Source organism: Ailuropoda melanoleuca, chromosome 17 (assembly GCF_002007445.2).
Source record: "Ailuropoda melanoleuca isolate Jingjing chromosome 17, ASM200744v2, whole genome shotgun sequence".
Taxonomy (NCBI): Eukaryota; Metazoa; Chordata; class Mammalia; order Carnivora; family Ursidae; genus Ailuropoda; species Ailuropoda melanoleuca.
Window position 1 is genome coordinate 12,280,998 of NC_048234.1, and position 19,925 is coordinate 12,300,922.

Here is a 19,925-nt window from a genome sequence, read left to right on the forward strand (position 1 = left end):
GCTGTGCCACCCAGGCGCCCCTGAATCACTCTTTTCATGTGGTATCTAAGAAATGATAGCAAAACTTGAGATCATAAAATTTTCTAGTACGTTTTCCTCTAAACGTGTTACAGCTTTCGGTTGTATGTTTAGATTTATAATCCATTTTGAGGTCATTTTTATATATGATCTGAGTTATGGGTTGAAGTTCACTCTCAAATGTGACCTCCAGTGCCACTTGACAAACTTTCCTTTTTCTGCTGACTTGCCTTTGCCCTCGGTCACAAATCAGTCGATCTATGCGTGGGTTTATTTCTGGACTCTCTGTTCTGTTCCAGGGATTTATTTGTCCGTCCTTACCACTAGCACCGGGCTGTCTTGGTTACTGTTGCCTTAGAATACAGCTGGAAATCTGATCATATTAGTCCAAGTTTATCCTTTTTTGGAGTTGTTTTGCCTGTTCTAGGCCCTTGCATTTCTATATGATTTAGAGTCAGGCTGTCAGTTTGCAATAAGAGGGCTATTGGGATTTGGGGGCAGGGGGTAGCATTGAATGTGCAGACCAATCGAGAGATTTGACATCTTAATAATACTGAGCCTCTGGACCCGTGGCCACGGTATGTCTCTCCATTCATTTATGCCCTAAATTCTCACAGCAGCGCCTTACCACATTCTGTCTGCCAATCTTGCAACTATTTGTAGATCCCATCAGATTTTCCACACGGGTGATCATGGGTCCGCCGGGAAGGGTGTTTTACTCCTTCCTTTCTGATTTTGAAATTTCCTTTCCTGATCTGATGGCACAGGCTAGAACCGTCCACACAGCGCTGAGCAGGTGGGGAAAGCAGACCGCCGTCTTGTTCCTGATCTGAGGGGAAAGGCTTTGAGCGTGGTGTCAGCGGCAGGCTTTTTGCAGATGCTCTTCGTCAGTACGAGAAAGTTCTCTTGTCCCTGGTGTTCTGTGTTCTTGTCAGGAATGTATGTTGGGGGGTGCCTGGGTGGCACAGCGGTTAAGCGTCTGCCTTCGGCTCAGGGTGTGATCCCGGCGTTATGGGATCGAGCCCCACATCAGGCTCTTCCGCTATGAGCCTGCTTCTTCCTCTCCCACTCCCCCTGCTTGTGTTCCCTCTCTCGCTGGCTGTCTCTATCTCTGTCAAATAAATAAATAAAATCTTAAAAAAAAAAAAAGGAATGTATGTTGGATTTTGTCAAATGCTTTTTTGTATCTGTTAAGGTGGTCGTCATGTTTTTCTTATATATTTTGTTTGTATGGTGAATTCCACTGATTGGTTTTCTTCCTTTTAAAAAATTTATGTGTTTGAGAGAGAGAGAGCACAAGGGGGGAGGAGGAGCAGAGGCAGAGGGAGAAGCAGACTCCCCGCTGAGCAGGGACCCCCCGATGCGGGGCTCCATCCGAGGTCCCCGGGATCATGACCTGAGCCAAAGGCAGACGCTTAACCGACTGAGCCACCCAGGCGCCCCACCCCCATTGATTGGTTTTCTTTTTCTTTTTTTTTTTTTTTAAGATTTTATTTATTTATTCGACAGAGATAGAGACAGCCAGCGAGAGAGGGAACACATGCAGGGGGAGTGGGAGAGGAAAAAGCAGGCTTATAGCGGAAGAGCCTAATGTGGGGCTCGATCCTATAATGCCGGGATCACACCCTGAGCCGAAGGCAGACGCTTAACCGCTGTGCCACCCAGGCGCCCCCATTGATTGGTTTTCAACTGTTAAATCAACTTTTCATTCCTGGGATAAACCCCACTTGGACATGATGTACTTATTCTTTCAATCTGTCACGAGATTCTATTTGCTAATTTACTAAATTTTGTCTAGAATTTTTGTATCTCTGTTCAGAAGGGATATTTGTCCCTAGTTTTCTTGTGATGTCTTTGATTTTGGCATCAGGGAATGCTGGCCTCATTGAAATGAATCGAGAAGTGTTCTCTCCTTTTCAGTTTGGGAGAAGAGTCTGCATAATTGGCATTATTTCTTCCTTAAATGTTTGGTAGAAGTCTCCAGGGAAGCTGTCCGGGCCTGGTTTGTCGTGTGAACGTTTTCAGCTATACTTTATGATGTTTTGTTGGATATGGGGCTAGTCAGGTTATGTGCTTCTTCCCTTGAGTGAGCATTGGTAATTTTTGTCTTGCAAGGATATGTACATTTTCTTCTAAGCTGTCAAACTTATTGGCGTAAAGCTGTTCACATGTTCTCTTATTTCCCTTTTAACATTTTCTGCATTCTCTGTAGTGATATCATCTCCGTCGTTGTTGATATTGAGAATCTGTGTCTTTTTTTTTTTTTTTTCTTGATCGGTCTGGAGTGACGTTTTATTCCTCTTCCCAGGGAACCAGTGCTTGGTTTCATTGACTTGTCTCTAGTGTTTTTCTAATTTCGATTTCATTGATTTCCACTGCAAACTTCTACTGACATGGGCTCCATTTTCTCTCCTGTTCTAGTTTCTTAAGGTGGTTGAGAAACCAATGATTTCAGAACTTTCTTCTCTCTCTCTCTCTTTTTAAGATTTATTTATTTGAGAGAGAGAGAGGGAGGAGAAGAGGGAGAGGGAGAGAATCTCAAGCAGACTCCTCTCTGAGCGGGGAGCCTGGCATGGGGCTTGATCTCACAACCCTGAGATCATGACCTGAGCTGAGATCAAGAGTCAGGTGCTTAATTGACTGAGCCACCCAGGCGTTGCCCCCTCTCTTTTCTAACAGAGGTGTTCAGTGCTATAAATTTGCCCCACATGCAGCTGTAGCCCCACAAGTTTTGATATGCTGGGTTTTCATTTTCATTCAATTAAAAATCTTTCTAATTTCACTTTTGATTTCTTATTTTTCCCAAGTGGTTTTTTGGAAATGTGTTACTTAGTTTCCAAATGTTTGGGGATTTCTTTTCAGAGATATTTCTGTAATTAATTTCTAATTCCACTGTAGTCATAGAATATACTTTGTATAATTTGAATTCTCTTGAACTTACTGTGAGTTGTTTTATTTTCCAGAATATGGTCTATCTTATGTGCACTTGAAACTGAGGTGTTTTCTGCTGTTGCTGGGTGAAGGACGTATTTTATAAAATTGGTTGAGTTGCTTGATAATATTCAAATCTCTATCTTTACTTGTTCTGTCAATATTGAGAGAAAGGTATTGAAATACCTGAGTGTAATTGAAGGCTTATCTATTTCTTCTTGCAGTTTTATCAGTTTTTACTTCATGTAAGCTCTGATACTGGGTGCATGGATGCTTAGAATTGTTATGTCCACTTGGTTCATTCTGAAGAAATCTCCTTTATCCTGGCAACAATGTTTGCCCTGAAACTTACTTTGTCTGATATGAATATAATATGCCAGCTTCCTTTTTAAAAAAATATTTATTTATTTATTTTTAAAATTCCAGTACAATTAACAATTGCAACGGACACTGAGTAATGTACAGAATTGTTGAGCCCCTGTATTGTACACTTGAAACTAATACAGCGCTCCAGCTTTCTTTTGACCCCTGTTAGCCTGTTGTCTCTTGTACCATCCTTTTACTTTTAACCTATCTGTATCCTTATAAGTAAAGTATGTTTCTTTGGAGCCAGCATATAATTAGATCTTGCTTTTTTTTTTTTTTAACCCGACAACCTGTTTTTTAATTGTGATGTTTAGGCCATTAACATTTAGTGTGATTATTGATGTGGTTAAGTTTAAATCAGTGTCCTTCATTCCTTCATGTCCAGTGTCTGGACAACTCTTGTATATTTGTTTTTGGTTGTTTCAGGTGAGAGGCTAAACTCCATCCATCTTGACTGGAAGTGGAAAGGACAGCCCATGTTTAACACTCAGTCTGTGTTCATTTGTCCCTGATGGTCTCAAAAGTATCTTTTTACAATTGGTGTGTTTGAATCGTGACCCAAATAAGAGATATGTTGCATTTGGTTGCATTCTTAAGTCCCTTTTAATCAGAGTAGTGTCCCATCCCTTCTTTCCATGTCATTCATTTATTCAAGAAACTGAGTCATCAAATTGGGTTTGGGTGATTATACCTTTATGATACTTTTTAACATATTCCTCTGTTCTGCTATATTTCCTGTAAGCTGATAGATACAGAGAATATTCATAGATTGTGATGCATGTTCAGTTGAAATACATGAAATTGCTAATATTTGACTATTTGCCCTGAGTGGCAGTCCCCTGCTGTTGAACCCTAAGCTTCCTGTTGCACCCTAAGCTTCCTGTTGCACCATGTCAGGAAGTCCCACTTTGAGTGACAGCAATTGGCCGGTGGATTCTGGAGGTCAGCCTGGCCCTCCATTGTCAAGTTCCCCACCTATTCCCTGATGGTTTTGGTCACTGATGCACATGGCCTAGATCTTTATCTCATTTTGGAGTTGCAAAATGGTGCTGTTTTCCTTCTGTCACTCTTCTTGCATTTATTAGCTGTGATTCTTCTGTAAATAGGCGCTTTTCCTCCTCAGTGATTTGGTTACTCTGAGATCCAGTTCATTTAGCAATAGCAGGATGAATGCTTAATTTTTCCCCTTTTAAAAACCAATCTTCAGAATACTGTGTCAGTATCCTAGCAACCTCCAAAGAGATTGATGACTTGTGTGTGTATGTATGTATGCTATTTTTGTGTATGTGCATATATTTGACATAGTTCAATTTGCTGTCCTTGTTTTTGTTGCTCACCCCTTTTTAGCCAGCTGGGGACACTTGAAGTTTTCGTCAGTGTTCTGACATTTCCACACGCATCTTTGACAGCTTCTCGTCCCAGATTCAACGTCTTGTATGTTTCCTATTCTAGACCTGGAATTGACCTTTGAACCAAGGAGCTCTGGAGACTTTTAGTTGGAAATGACACTTGAGGTACTAGAGATGCTCATTGCAACTGGAGAGGCCTCTTTTGTGGATCAGGCTAGGAAAAATGAATTTTTTAGAAAGAAGTAAATAAGTTCATACTGATATTTCCATTCTGAAAGTTTTGGCTTCACTTTATTATATTTACTTATTTTTTACATTTTTTTAAGAGGGGAGGATGGGTGGGGCAGAGGGAGACAGAGAATCTTAAGAAGACTCCATCCACACCCAGCTCAGAGCCCAATGTGGGGCTTGATCTCACAACCCTGAGATTATGACCTGAGTTGAAATCAGGAGTCAGATGCTTAACTGACTGAGCCACCCAGGCGCTCCAGTTTTTGCTTAACTTTAAAGATTTTATTTTTGTATCTCTTCTCTCCTAAATACATTAACGCCCTTTATATATCGTCAAAATAATAATAGCTGTATTATTACTAACAATATGCTTACGGGATGCAGTTTAGAATTTCTTTCTAGGTTTGCTTTTTTGTCTTGTTTTTGTTTATCCTTAGGCTGTATTATTGGATGAGGGAAGATTGGTCAAAATACTATGTTTAAAATTACTTGAAAACAATTTCATATATAGTTAAGTTCCTTTATTTGGTTTTTGGGTTTTTAGTGATTTTCAGTGTTTTTATAAAACATGAAGTGGTCTCGCAGTTAACATTATCAACCAAAAGTCATTCGTAAACATCTGGCATCTCTTCCCTCCCGCTGCTCCACTCCTCGCCTACAGGTAATAGTTTTTATTAGTTTTTGGTCTCTCCTTCTGTTATTTCTTCCGCTTTTGAAATCATAAGCGTTTGTAACACCCTTTTTTACACAACAGGTAGGGCATGTGTTCTCCTGCACCTGCCTTTTTTTCACCTAATGGCATATTCTGGAACTCACACCACAGCAATAGGTAGAAATCTTCTTTCTTCCTTTCCCTCTGGGCCATTCTCCCAGCGGGGGTGGGGGGGTTGGTTGTAGCATGGTTTATTCCGCCTGTCCCCAGCTAATGGACGCTGGGGTGGGTTCCCCAGGTTAAAGGATATCATCATCCCCAGAGCCTCTGTTCCTGACATCTACTGGGACTCGTTCCCTATGGTTCTTTCTCCTGCCCTGCATCGGGAAACAGTGAGAATGTGGCCTGCTCCCTATCTCCTCTCTATGGCCATTGCAAATGGGGGGTTGCTGGGCTCAAGGCAGCTGAAGAAGCAGGAACGCCAAGTGCAGGCAGGAGACTCTCTGTGCACCCTGGAACCCTTGAGTGCGACGTGAGCTCATGCCGCTGGCCTGGAATCTTGCAGGCTGCCTGGCGGTGGCAGCTGGTGTCATGTTAACAAAACGCTTTGTGCCCTGGCTTCCAAAGTATGACTTGGGGACCCTCTCCCAGGCAATCAAGTCCAGATGTTAGTTCCTTGCAAGGGGGATATCTTGGATGTATCTTGACATTGATTTTTTTCACTCAACAAACTGGTAGGAAGTGTCCGATGAGCAGGGAATGACGGAGTGAGGTTGTGGACAGCACCGAAGGGGCATGGAGCTATGGAAGCCATTGGATACGGCCTTGTGCGGCTGGTTCTGTGTCATGGAAGGGTAGCTGGACCAGACTCAGGCTGCCGAGGACTGAGAGGGCAGATCAGGGCAGATCAGGACAGGCCTCACAAAGGAGCCAGGGCTGTACGCACCTGAAGGACGGGGCAGAGCTGGGTGTCAGAGAAGGGCAGGTGTGAGCCAGCCTGCACACTCCCTGGGGGAGGGCAGCCTAGCCAGCTGAGCTGAGACATACACCTTGCCTTCCTCCAGGGCCTTTGGACCCCTCCCCTCTTCGTGCAGCTCCCCAACTCCCAGTCAGTGTCTCCCTGCCCCTCCTGGCCCCTGCAAGCCCTTGCTCACTTCTGAATGGAACCACCTGGGTGGGCCCCACTGAGTCTCCCTGTAAGGCAGGCAGAAGCAGAGGAGAGAAGGTCAGAGAAGCTCCTCATTGGTTATGCTGAGTTGGAGGCCTCCGTGCTTTCTTCTGTGCATTCGAGCCTTCATTCATTCGTGAAACCCAGTGTTCTCCGAGATCCTGTTTCTCTGCTGGACACAATGCTAAGTACGGGGAGAGGTGGGATGCCATGTAAATGGTGAAGCCAGGTCCAGAACTTGTCAGTGAGTGTGGGACAGGAGCTCAGAGGAGCGAGAAGGTTCTGGTTGTGGCTGGGACGATCTAGGACACAGGGGATGGGTAATGGGTAGAATCGGGGGGTGCTGGTGGGGCCCAGTTGCAGGCAAGAGGAGCTCGAGGTGCCAGCAAGAAGGCCGAAGGTATCAGAGGCACGCGTGTGTGTCTGGGCAGGGAAGTGGGCCACGTAATCTAAATGGAAGGATAAGAGGCGCTATATTGGTGGTTCTCACTCTGGGGCCTGTGAAGCCCTTGGAAAAGCTCATGGAAACTCTGGCTCCTTCTCAGCCAGAGTTATAAAGTGTCCTTTGTCCTTTGCTTCAGCTCTGGGACGTTCCCTGAGCCCTGCAGTGGGCCTCAGGTCCACAGGTGGGGAGGTTAGACTAGATGCTGGGGTCTGACTCTGGCTGTCAGAGATCCCGTGGCTGCAGTCGGGCTCTGATGGGTTTCTCCAGCAGAGCTTGCACAGAGTGAGGGGAGGAGCCTCGGTGAGCATTGACAGCTCGCCGGGGCACAGAGGACCGCCAGGTGAGTGGGCCTGGTGCCCAGTGTGACACAGGGTCTGTGTGTCCTCTCCCAGGGACGCTGGTCCGCAACAGATTTTCTCCACCTGCATTGCCCTGGCCTTCTCTGTGCCTTTCAACTCCCACCTGCTCGTCCACACCAGAACGAAGACGAACAGCATCGCTACCATCAGAAAGTTTGCCACACTCCGGACGTGAGCTCTGAGCATTTGTGTGCATGAACTCACTTCATCCTCACAGCAGTGCCACGAGATAGTGTATTATTAGCTCCATTGTACAGGTCAGGAAACTGAGGCAGAGAGAGGCACGTGATCTGCCCTAGCTTGAGCTGGAACCCAGAACCTGGTGCTCTTCCCCAGTGTACTGTCCTGCCGGCCACCAGGGTGGATGTCCAGCAGTTAGGCATTTAGTGAACGTGAGAAAGCCTCTGTCTCATTTCAAATGGGGTATTTCACAAATCCACCCTTGGTGACCCTCTTTCTGAGGACATGTAGGAAATTTGAGAGGCAAAGAGGAGTGTGTGTCCAGAAAAGGTCCTCATCAAGTTGGAGAGACGGCTCTTGAGGCCCCTGCATGGACTCCGATCGTCTCCTCCCCGGCCCTTGCTTTTGTCTTGTGGACACCCCGAGGGAGGGGCTGCTGCTGGTGCTTTCCGTGACTGAGGCATCCTTGGCTTTGATTATTTTCGTTACATTACACATTTTACACCAAAATAAGCACCATTGTTATGAACGACTTTGTATGGTTTTCTCCCCATTTTCTTTTCAAAACATTCTACTGGCTAACACAATATCTGGCCTATAGTAGATGCCCCAGTAAATGTTGGATGAATAGGTAGATGGTTTGGTGAATGGTGAATGAGTGGATGGATAGGTGGGTAGGGAGGTGGGTGGATGGGTGGATGAATGGGTGAGTGGATGGATGGGTGGGTCTGGGGTGGGTTGGTGGATGGATGGGTGGATGGATGGTGGGTGAATGGGTGGATGGGTAGATGGTTGGATAGATGTGGGTGGGTGGGTGGGTGGGTGGATGGATAGATGGGTGGGTGGATGGGTAGATGGGTGGGTGGATGGATGGATGGGTGTGTGGACGGTGGATGGATGGGCACGTAGGTGGTTGGATCTGTGGATAGGTGGGTAGATTGAGTGGAAGGATATTTCTCATAGCCTTCCAGAGCTGAAGACTTTCCGTGGTCTGTTGAAAAGACATCCCCGATATCCGTGTCTCTATCACTTGTGGCCACAGCCACCTGCCTCCCATCTTCTCAGTTGTGGTCACCCACACTCACTGTGTTCCCAGTGAGCTACTCAGACAGTCCCAAGATGCTTGGCAAGTCCTGGCTCTCCCTGGTTCTAACAGGTGCCACCGGCTTGCCAGCATCCCTGAGTAAGGATAAGGATCTCCCAAGGATACCCTTATTCTTCTCCGGCCCTGGGCTCAGCACATCGTGTAGCTCTCATATAATTTCACAACTCTCTGTGCTAGGTGTTACTCATATTTCAAGCCGAGGAAGTGGCTCAAGGGCACACAGTGTAAAGACTGGGGGCCAGGATTCAAGCCTGGGCCCCTGGAGCTCATTGCTCTCAGGCCTGCTGAGCCTGGCAACGACCTTGGTGGTTTCCAAGGCTTTCCAGATCGAGAGTCACCGACGTTACTAGGTACATACTTGCGCCTCTGGTCCCTGGGCCTTAACCCCAGCAGGCCTTGGGTCTGAGTGGCAGGGACATGCTGCTGCGTGATGCTGTGGTTCCCGGCTGTTTTGGGGACTTGCTGAAGGCACATTTGTCCTTCCCTGTGGACGCTGATGAGGGTTCCCTTTGCAGCTGGTGGGGCCGCCCAGCTCGGGCCCGCAGCGTGCGGGGCTTGCATGCTGGGGGCCTGGGGTTTGAAGTCACTCTGGTGTGCTTGCTGGAGGCTATGTGAGCAGTCCTGGCATGCACCTTGTTTAACTCTGCTCACACACACCCCCTCCCCCCGGCTGTCAGGAGCCCTGGGCTCACACGTGTGCAGCCGGCTCTGATGGAGACCCTTGCCCCTGACCTGTCTGCCAGGAGGTGGGCTCGTAGCCATGGACTGCCATGTAGGGTGGCGGGCCCACTGTGGCCTCGTTGTCCAGATTTCCCCCCTCAAACTGGCTGCCAGGGTTTTCATGTGAAAACTCTCAATGTTGAATTGTTGAGTCTAATATTTTTCAAGTGCCATGAGTTTGACCAAAGCGTTGTTTGGGCTCCCAGTTACGACCTCTGTCTGAGCAAAAGCATGCAGTCCATGGGATACCGAGAACAGAGCTCTGGAAAGTGCCAGAAAGAAGTATACACCCTGTTGGGAGCTGTGGGTACTTCCTCTGGGGACAGACTTTGGAGCCGCCTCCTTTAGGGTCAGACCCGGCACCATCAACGTGATCAGGTGGGACCCAGAAGTAAGGAAAATTCAGAGCCTGCTCTGGGCTCCAGGGAGCCAAGGGAGAGACGTTCTCTTCCACCCAGACGAGGCTGTAGGGCCAGCGTGTTTTCGTCCATACCTGCTGTGGTCTTAACCCCATACCGGGATGTGGAAAAGGGATTTACTGCCTTATTTTTCGAATTTTACAGCTCAGTCAGTTGAGGGGGACACAACGAAGTGATTTGCCTCCAGCCGCACCGCCGGGTGCTGGCAGTCAGGGATTGTGACTTGTGTCCCTGGGTGGCCATCCCAGCCCATTCCTGCTCCAGCAGCCTACAGCCTGTCTCTTCTGCCCCCGCGCAGAGCCCACGGGAGAGGTTTGAAGAAAGAAAGAAAGAAAGAAAGAAAGAAAGAAAGAAAGAAAGAAAGAAAAGGAAAGAAAGAGAAAGAAAGAAAAAAAGAAAGAAAGAAAGAAAGAAAGAAAGAAAGAAAGAAAGAAAGAAAGAAAGAAAGAAAATAAATGAATCAACATTTTGGAAGAAGAGGCCTCCGCATTACAGAGCTGAGCCTGGTGACCTTGGTCGGGGGCATGGCAGAGGCAGGGTTGCCAAATGCGGCAAACGAAAATACAGAGCCCCGGTTCAATGTGGGTTTTGGGTAAACGACAAATGCAACGTTTGGGACAACTTCTACTAAAACGTATTTGTTGTTGATGAGCAATTCAGATTTCCCTGGGGGCCCTGGATTGACGTGGCGCCCTTGGGGAGAGTGGAAGTCAGCACGGGGTGGGGGAGGGTTGGGAATGCCCATCTCCCATCCTGGGGATTGCAGGAATCTAGAAGACAGGCAAAGCCAGGAGTGGAGACAGTGGGGTGTTTGGTCATTCTGCCTCCCGCCCCTACGCCCGTGCAGCCCCCGGGACAGTGACCTGCGTCATCCCAACGCTTGGGCCCTGGCGTCCAGCCCCCTGCGGGCGAGCTCCACGGCCTGCTTCCGGCCCCTTAATTGGATGAAGTGTGCAGCTGGGCGCCTGAGGAAGGGAAGGTGGGGCTGCCAGGCAGGGAGGAAAATTAGCCTTGGACTCAGCAAGGCCGCTGGCTGCTGATTTATTGATTGCCTTGAAATAACAGCCCAATCTAATACAGGCTGACCGAAAGTCAGATAGATGGTAGTTATTCATAGGATTCCTTGTTTCCTCTTTCCCACACAGCCTGGTCTCGGGCTCTGCCACCTTTTGTTATTAGATTACTCAGAAAGTACATTTGTCACCCCCCCTCCCTGTTCCCCAGGTGAGAGGACAGGGGTGTGGGGGGCCAGCTGGGGGGTCGGTGGTGGCAGACTGGTCCCCAAAGGCTGGAGCATGGGCCCCCTTCGTGGCCTCCCAGGACTGCACTGTGGCTGCGGAAGAGTGTGGGGTCTGGGCTGGGGTCTGGCGTGTATCCTTGGACACATCAGTCAGCCCCACGGACGTGGGGGGAAGGCCCCTCCTTTAGGGGAGGGACTCAGGACTCCGGGGTGTTGTGCGTGGAAGAGTCTGCCAGGGACATGACATTGGCAGCCATTCTCATCTGTCCCTAGAGCTCAGGTATAACAAGGATTGGATTTAAAACTCAGCTTTATTGCGGTGCAGTCTACATATACGATAAGGCACACACGTCAAGTGTACAGTTTGAGTCCGACCGAGGTATCTGCCCGTGTAACCACCGCTGCCATCGAGGTACAGAGCATTTCCTTCTCCACAACGTCCTCGCATGCTCCTCTCCTAGTCAGCTCCCCTCCCTGACACAGCCCCCAGCCCCCACCCCAGCAGCCGCGGCTCCGACTTCTGTCACTCTAGTGGGTCCTGCCTGGGCCAGAACTTCATGTAGATGGAATGAGGCAGAAGGTACTCCTTTGTATCTGGCTCCTTTTGTTCAGCATATAGTCAATGACAATTGTCCCTTTGCACGATGGGACACATTGTGTCTCTGCGTTCCAGAAGTGGGGGGGCGGGTTTCTGAGAGGCAGAGCCATCATCAGAAGCACAGAATGCTACCTGCTCCCATGTCCGCCTCATTTTACAGCTGGATAAGCAGCTCCAGAGAGAGAAACTGGCCTCCTCAAGCATGGATGGTACACCGGGCAGGTCTGGGTCCGGCGTCTAGTGCTTCCCAGTGATTCCCCCTCTACGCTTTCCAGACTGGGCCTGCTGGGACGGTCTAACCGATTTCAGCGTCCTTTTGAAAGCATTATCCCATCAACTGGGAGGGGAAATAAATCAATGATCTTTCAAGCTGTATCTTAAAATCACATTCAAGGAACAGGGTCTGCTAAAGAGAGTTTATTTGAAAAACAGCTGGCTCGTTGGAAGGGTGGAAAGAGGGGCCTTCCCTGGACAGAGGGAGCACTGGGTCAGGAGCCGAAAGGGTCAATCCGTTGATCTTCTTTCTGGCTGTGTGACCCCACTGGCCACTCTGAAAGGACTTCTCTTTACTGTTTGGTCTGTACCCCTTGGTCGACGGCTTTGGAGGGTGACCATGTCTTCCTGGGGACCTTTGGAAGGAAACTTGTGCAGCCACATAATCTCACCGGAAGTCTGACCACCCCAGACACCCTCCGGATTTAGGATCAGGTGTACAGATGGAAAACCTACTCCGTGTCTTGTCTTGGTAGGCTCTGAGCTCCCTGAGGGCAGGCCTGCTGGTTTACCGACTTTTTTCGCCTCCTGCCCACGGTTGGTTGGTTGAGTTGGGTTGAATCCTACAAGGCAAACAGAGTGGTTCAGCCACATAAAAGGCTTTTGTGCATGAACGGACAGTAGAAAGAAAGTGAAGACTATCTAGAGAGGGGGAGAAAAATCTTTGTGACTCGGATATCTGACAAAGATCTAGTATCCGGAATATATAGAGTGCGTATGGCTTATTAACAAAAAGAACGTCAACCTAACAGAAAGAATGGCAAAGGACTCGAACAGACTCTTCTCCCAAGAAGACCTACAAGTGGCCGGTAGCTGCGTGAAAAGATGTTTCCTGTCATCCGTTAGTTTGTGGGGATTCCGATGAGCTGATTTGCCACTTGACACCTACTAGAATGGCTATAGCTTCATGGTTTTTTTTTTTAATGGAAAATACCGAGTGTTGGCAAGCATGTGGAGAAATCGGAACCCTTACACACTGCTGGCGGGCGTGGAAAATGGGGCAGCCACTGTGGAGAACAGTCTGGAAGTTCCTCCATAGGTGAAGAATAGATTTACCCTATGACCCAGTAATTCCACTCCTGGATTTACACCCAAGGGAAGTGCAAACCCGTGTCCGCACAAGCGTAGACACAGGCGTTCACAGCAGCGTAACCCATAGTGGACAAAGCACAGAAATAACCCGGATGCCCATCACCTGCTGAGTGGGTCAACAGAATGTGATCTCTGCACACGCTGGGCTGTCATTCGGTCATAAAGTCACATGCGACAATGTGCTGAACTTTAAAAACTATGCCACGTGAAAGAAGCCAGCCCCAGATGGTCCTGAGGTCCTGTTTAAACCTCTTCTGGAAGAGGGAAATCCGTAGACACAGAAAGTAGGTTAGAGGTAGCCAGCGGCTGGAGAGGGGGAGACAGAGGGACAGAGGACGGGTACAGGGTTCCGGTGTGGGGTGATGGAAGTGTTCTGGAATTAGACCCTGATGATGGCTGCACAGCGAAAAAACCCTTTGAATTTTATCCCTCAATGTGTTTCGAAAACCTTGAATTGGCCACGAGAAGCGTGCAGTCTGTGGCCCTGCCTCCCACCGAGCCACCTGCAGGCCACGGGGTGGAGCGCTTGGAGCCCTTTGAACGCTGAACCCTCCCTTTCTGAGTGAGGCCTGAGCTTCCCATGGGGTCAGCGGGCTGCCTGCCTGGAGCCGGACAAAGGGCTTGTTTACCTTCCGGGAGAACTGAGAGGCGGTATCAACAGCAGATCGCAACTGAGGGGAAGACCCGGGAGCCACCGCACTCTCGTCCTTCCTTCCCGTAAATGCCAGCCTGTACCCTCTCTGCCCAGCCCTCTACTGCCCAGGAAATCTGAGGACAGGCTCAGAGCCATTTCCTCCAGGGAGAGAGTCAGAGAGTCGGTGGCCTTGGGCCAAATCACCGATAGACCTGGAGCCGCTAGTCTCTCTCTCACTGATGAAGTTCCGGGAAAGGCAGGTTCATTGGGGAAGTGGAGCTGGGCAGCAGGCAGAATCGTGGCTGAGGCCGTAAGGCAGATAGATACCAGCCCCAGTAGCCCCCTGCAATAATTCCGGGACCACAGAGGGCCGCTGGGGCCTTCAAGACCCTCCATATATTACACACACACATCTATTCATGTTCAGGGCCCAGGTGGGTGACCTGCTCACAGGACCAGAGAGTGGCCACCTTGACTCCCAGCTGCCTCCCCTCCAGCACCACTGGCTGTGTATTTGCCCCCCCACCCCCGGCCTCCACCAGCAGGTGCAGTGGGAGCCCCACCTCCCGCCCGGCCTCCACCAGCAGGTGCAGTGGGAGCCGCCCCCCACCTCCCGGCCTGGCCTCCACCAGCAGGTGCAGTGGGGCTCCAGCATGGCGGCTTGTGCGTGTCAGGAAGCTGGGCTGGTGGAGACAAACAGAGCCGTCTGTTCACTGTGCTCCACTGTGAGCTGTTGAAGGATGAAGAGTCTAGATAGGTTAGTGTGAAAAACTGAAATAAAGATCCTGTGGTCAAAATTAAAAACTTGGAAGTCTGTGCCTGGGCGGGGGGGCACTGGGGAAGCAGGGGTGAGTGTGCAGGTTGCCCCTTCTTGGCCTTCCCCTCCCCGGGGTTGAGAGCACCCTGAAGGCGGGATGTAGACCCTGGGTCTCTGCTCCCCCCTTGGCAGCTCCTGTTTCCAGCATCTTCTCCTCTGTACCCTCACAGTCCGGCATGGCCGTCGGGAGTCGCGTCCGGTGCCAGCTTTGCAGTAAGGCCCAGAGGCTGGGTGGAGCTTCTGTGGCTCAGGCGTGTCTTCTGGGTTCCGCCGCTCCATAGGTTTGTTGTGGGCTTCCAGAAGGACCACGCGGTCCACCCGGACAGGACTAGAGGTGCGGCAGTCCCTGCGGGGCTGGGCCGAGAGCCGCACGCAGCTGCTCCGTGCAACTCTCCCTGCTTGGCATGGGGACCTGCCTCCCATGCCACGTCGCCCCCGATTCTCCCCAGCGAGCATCTTATGTTACCTTCTTCTCTCTTCCGCGCTGTGTAGGTTGCGAGATGGGAACAGAAAACCCGCAAGCTGAGCAGGGCCTTCCGCTCGCCCTACCTGGCCTGCTACTCCCTGGGCGCCGCCATCTTGCTCCTGAATGTCCTGCGCTCGCACTGGTAAGAACCCCGGCGGCCGGCCCGATGCAGACCGCGTTCCCCGCGGGCAGCCACGGCGTCTGAAGGGGCGGCCGCGCCGGCCGTGTGAGGGGGTCCACCAAGATGTGGGGGCACTGTGTCTGCACCGGGGAATTCCGCTCTCCAAGGCTTCGTGCCACGGCAAGTCACCCCTTCCCTCTCTGGGCCGTCACTCTCCTGTCGGCAGAGGAGTCCTCGTGGCCCCAGGAAGGGGACAGTGCCATGTGCCCGGGGTGCAGGCATGGAGGAGCGGGGTGAACAAGGCCAGGTGGTCCCCAGGCTCCTGTCCCCAGTCTCAAGCATGCAGACAAAGCTGCTGCCAGAGTCCCCTCCAGGAAGTGCCAGGGCACAAGGCAGGGGACACTTGGGGACTGGGCCTCACCCAGGCTCGGGCTTTGCCAGCAAGCTGCTCAGCTCATCTCTGGACTTGGTACGTTACCTTCCTGCCAGCCAAGAAAGAGGAGAAAGCAGGCGGACTCCTCCTGGATGACGGAGCACTGCCCTTGGGCTGGTGGCGAGCGCTCGTGCTCGGATGGGAGGCTCTGCGCCTTGCAGGCTGCAGGCTGCGGACGGGCAGGGAGACCTCTGTCAGAGGTGGCCCAGCCCGGCCTGGCCATCCCTGAGCCTCGGGTCCCACCTCATCGGTTCCATGGGAACCACTGTGGGTGGCATGCTAGCTCGTGGACTGAACATGGCCCACGTGCTGCTTTAAAAAACGGAGGCATGGCACAGGCGAATCCCCATCCCTGGCTTGTCATGATCGATGAGGTGCTCTGGTGGCCCCGGCCCCCACCTGGGAGTGATCACCGGGGAGCCGAGTAGCAGCTGGTCCCCATGTTCTCCTGTGGGCCCCGGCACGTGGAAGCAGCCTCAGTAGATGCCAAGGGCAGGGGCGTGCGTGTTGACTAGACCGTTCTCACTCCCACCCTGAGAGAGCCAGGGCGCCAGCCTTCCCTCTCTGTGTCGGGGACACCGTCGCCATACACCCCTGCTGCCTTCCCACCTCTCGGGCTTGGCCTTCCCGGGAGTGAGGAGAGGGAGTGGTCAGGAGGGGCCCCGCCAAGGCCAGCCTCCCCCACGGACATTTGACTCCTGGCCTTTGCTTCTTGGCCTTTCAGGCTGCCTGCCTGTTGTCTCCTCAGTGACAGCCCCAGCAGTGTCAGTTGGCTCTGGGTCACCTCCTCCCAAGCCCCTGGCAGGGCCCCTGCCCCACCTCTGGTCGTGTCTGGCCTCTCCTCCTGCATTAGGCCTTGGCATCCGCGGCACCTCCCAGAACCCCCCTGACTGCCCCGTGTATGCAGAAGCCCAGGGTGACCCCTGCTCCAGCCCAGCTCCTGCAGAGCCCCAAGGCCATTGGTTGGTACAATGAAAGACCCACGTGTCCACCGACCGTGAGCCCCAGGGGGTCGGGCTTGTGCCTGTCCTGTGAACCAGTTGATCGCCAGGGCCAGACGCCGCACATTGCTCAGAGGCGATCAGTGAGCACTTGGGCTAAATGCAGAGTGGACGGAGCCGGCACTGGGAGCCCAGCTGACTCCTGACCCCGGGGAGAGAAGTCCTAGGGTAGCTCAGAGGCTCCAGTGCAGTCTGAAAGCTGAGGAGTGCGCCAGACATGGAAACAAGTGGCTCACTCCTTGGCCCTGTCCCTGTGTCCCCTGGGCCTCACTCGGACTGCGGTCACGGTGCCAGGGTTACAGTAAGACCTGGCCTTCCATCCTGCTGCGTTCTCTCGCTGGGCGGTGGCTGCCCCGGATGCTGGGGAGGGGCTGGCCCGGACGGGCCTGTGCCTGTCCTGCCCACCGTCGCCCACTGTGGCCTGCCGTGGCCTCCCAGCCTCAGGGTCCTCAGCTCCCCAGCAGGAGAAGCCCCTCCTGGGGGGGCCAGCACAGGTGGGCCCTCAGCATGGCCCTCCCCCCCCCAGGGATGGGGGACCTCATTACCCATTTCTCTGGGAGGCTGTCTGGACTTAAGCCCTGTACACACTTCTGTCCCTTCTGTGAGGGGGCATGGGGCGGGGCTCACTTAGCAGAAGTGGGGGAGGCTAGCTCAGAGACAGACCTAGGTCTGTCTTCGTCCTGTCACCGCGCAGACTCAGGCATGCATGCACCACTCTCTTAACCTTTTGTGTCTGGACCCTGCCACTCTTGGCCCTGACCGAAGGGCTCCTATGAAGTGGGGGGCTGCCTCCTTCCCTTGCTCATGCACCCCCAGTGATCCCTCGGTGTCCCTGGCTGGGCGGGGCACGGGCCGTGGGGTCAGGCCGCACCTGGGATACGGTAGGAACGGAGGCGCCTTGAGGCTCTCAGAGTCAGGGCAGCGAATTCATGTACCAGGTCGGTTTTTCAGTTTGCAGGGGGCTACTCTGAGTTCCTGAGCTAGACTCCTTCACCGTGCGGCTGAGAGAAACCGCTTGGAGGGGTGCAGAAGCCGAGGGAAGGGACAGGGAGGGATGGGGGTGTGGAGGAAGGTGCCCTCCTAGTGGAGAAGCTGTGCGGGCGGTGGCCAGGCCTCCCGTGTCTGCTCTGGTTAAGAGGCCCACATCCCGGCTTGGCTTCTGGGCACATTTGGGCCGCCTGTGCTGCGCGCTAGCCTTCCTCCGCCACCCCTAGGGGTCCCTCCCTCGATGACTCTGAGAACTCAGCTGGCCAGGAGACACCACCCGCCTCATTCCTTCTTCCCCAGCCCGCACCCTGGCCTGCAGCCCAGCCTTTCCAGTTCAATGGATTCTTTTCCCTTTGTTTTCTTCCCCAAGGAGCCTTTTCCCACAGGGCCTGCAGACATTCTCCCCCTTTGGAATGAATGAATGAATGAATGAATGAATGAATGAATGAATGAATGAATCCCTTCCCCTCTCTGTTCTGCTCCCAGCTGGGTGTTGAGCTCGTTAGGGGTTGGCAAACTGTGCCCCCAAGGCCCAACCCCTGCTAGCCACCTGTCTTTTTATGTGTTCTGAGCTATGCCAGAACCTCATATAAGTGGAATTCTGCGGTATTTGTTCTTTTGTGTCTGGTTTATTTTGTTTGGCATCCTGTCGTCGGGGTTCAACCCTGTTGGAGCATGTGTCAGAATTTACTCGATAGGGGCGCCTGGGTGGCGCAGTCGTTAAGCGTCTGCCTTCGGCTCAGGGCGTGATCCTGGCGTTTGGGATCGAGCCCCACATCGGGCTCCTCCGCTGTGAGCCTGCTTCTTCCTCTCCCACTCCCCCTGCTTGTGTTCCCTCTCTCTCTGGTTGTCTCTCTCTGTCTAATAAATAAATAAATCTTTAAAAAAAAAATGTACTCGATAATGCTAAGTGAAGTGAGCTAGACCCGGGCCTAATCCTGTATGATTCCACTTACATGTGGGATGTAAAAAAAATCCAACTTCTAGAAACACAGAGTAGATTTGCGGTTGCCAGGGTCTGGGAGGGGGGTGGGGGTGCAAGAAGCAGGGAGATGTTGGTCAGAGGGCACAGACTTGCAGTTAGAAGGTGAGTAAGATCTGGATCTAATGCACAGCGTGGGGACTGTAGTTAATACCGCCTCGTACACCTGGAAGTTGCTAAGAGAGGAGATCTTAGAAATTCTCGCCACACACACACACACACACACACACACACACACACACACACACACAGGCGTTGACTGTGGGAGGTGATACACAGTAACCAACCTTATCGTGATGATCATTTTATAACATGTTTCCGCATCAGGTCATCACGTGCCCTTAAACTCACACGAAGTTATATGTCAATTACATCTCAGTGAAACGGGGAAAAAAATAAAAGCACTTTGAATTTTTTTTTTTTTTTTTAAAGAACGTCCTTCTACAGTTCTGCTTTTAACTGTTTGGGGAACTGCCGTACTGTCTCCCACAGCCGCTTTACCTTCCCATCCGCGGTGCACAAGGCCTCCCGTTTCTCCACATCCTTCCAGGGCTTGCTGTTACTTTTTTGTTGTTGTTGTTTTTGAGGTGGGGGTGCAGGGGCAGACGGAGAGGGAGAGAGAGAATCCCAAGCTCAGCGCGGAGCCCGATGCGGGGCTCGATCTCACAACCCTGAGATCATGACCTAAGCCGAAATCAAGAGTCAGACGCTCCCCTGACGGAGCCCCCCAGGCTCACGTTATTATTTTTTGATGATGGCCGTCCTTAAGGGTGTGAACTGTTCGGGTTTGCGTTCCCCTGAGCGCTTCCTTCTTCATGCGCTTACTGGCCATCTCTCTCCCTTTGAGAAATGTCTGTTCAAGTCCTTTGCTCATTTTCTCAGCAGGTCGGTGGTTTGTAGCTGTTGAGTTGTACAAATGGTTGCATTTTAAATGGTTCTGTGAGCTCCTACACGACCTGCCAGGTTTTGCCTCTCAGCCTTCAAAGCTGAAAATATTTATTCTCCGGCCTTTTGAGAAAAAGTTTGTCAACCCCTGGACTAGTTGGTGGCTGAGGTCCCTTCTAGCTCGCGCAGATGCATAATTTTATGATTTTCCATATCGGGTGTCAGCAGTCTTTTTCTGTAAGGGCCAGAAAGTCAGTATTTTTGACTCTGAGGCCCACATAATCTCCGTTGTGACTCCCAGAGACAGCACATCAGCGCTGAAGAAATGCGCGTGCTTGAGTTCCAATAAAATGGAATTTACAAGAACAGTCCGCTGGGCCACATTTGGCCCCAGGCTGTGGTTTGCCCGCCCCTGCGCTCCGTGAAGAGAAAGTCCCACTGCTGCCTTTGGAT

The 19,925-nt window shown here is 51.6% G+C and overlaps 1 protein-coding gene across 12 annotated transcripts in view; it reads left to right on the forward strand.

Moving 5' to 3' along the window:
- The window catches only part of PEMT (phosphatidylethanolamine N-methyltransferase), an 89,614-nt gene that overhangs the window by 57,260 nt on the left and 12,429 nt on the right, over positions 1-19,925 (forward strand). For 6 of the 12 annotated variants that reach the window (XM_034646720.1, XM_034646727.1, XM_034646723.1 and 3 more), the window contains one exon: positions 15,090-15,205. The exons of 1 other annotated variant lie outside the window; for it this stretch is intronic. In XM_034646720.1, coding sequence (XP_034502611.1) covers positions 15,090-15,205 — 116 coding nt within the window. Of the gene's footprint in view, positions 1-4,767; positions 4,956-7,552; positions 8,356-15,089; positions 15,206-19,925 lie in introns of those variants that run through there. 5 more of the 12 variants (XM_034646726.1, XM_034646728.1, XM_034646724.1 and 2 more) reach the window with 2 other exon arrangements.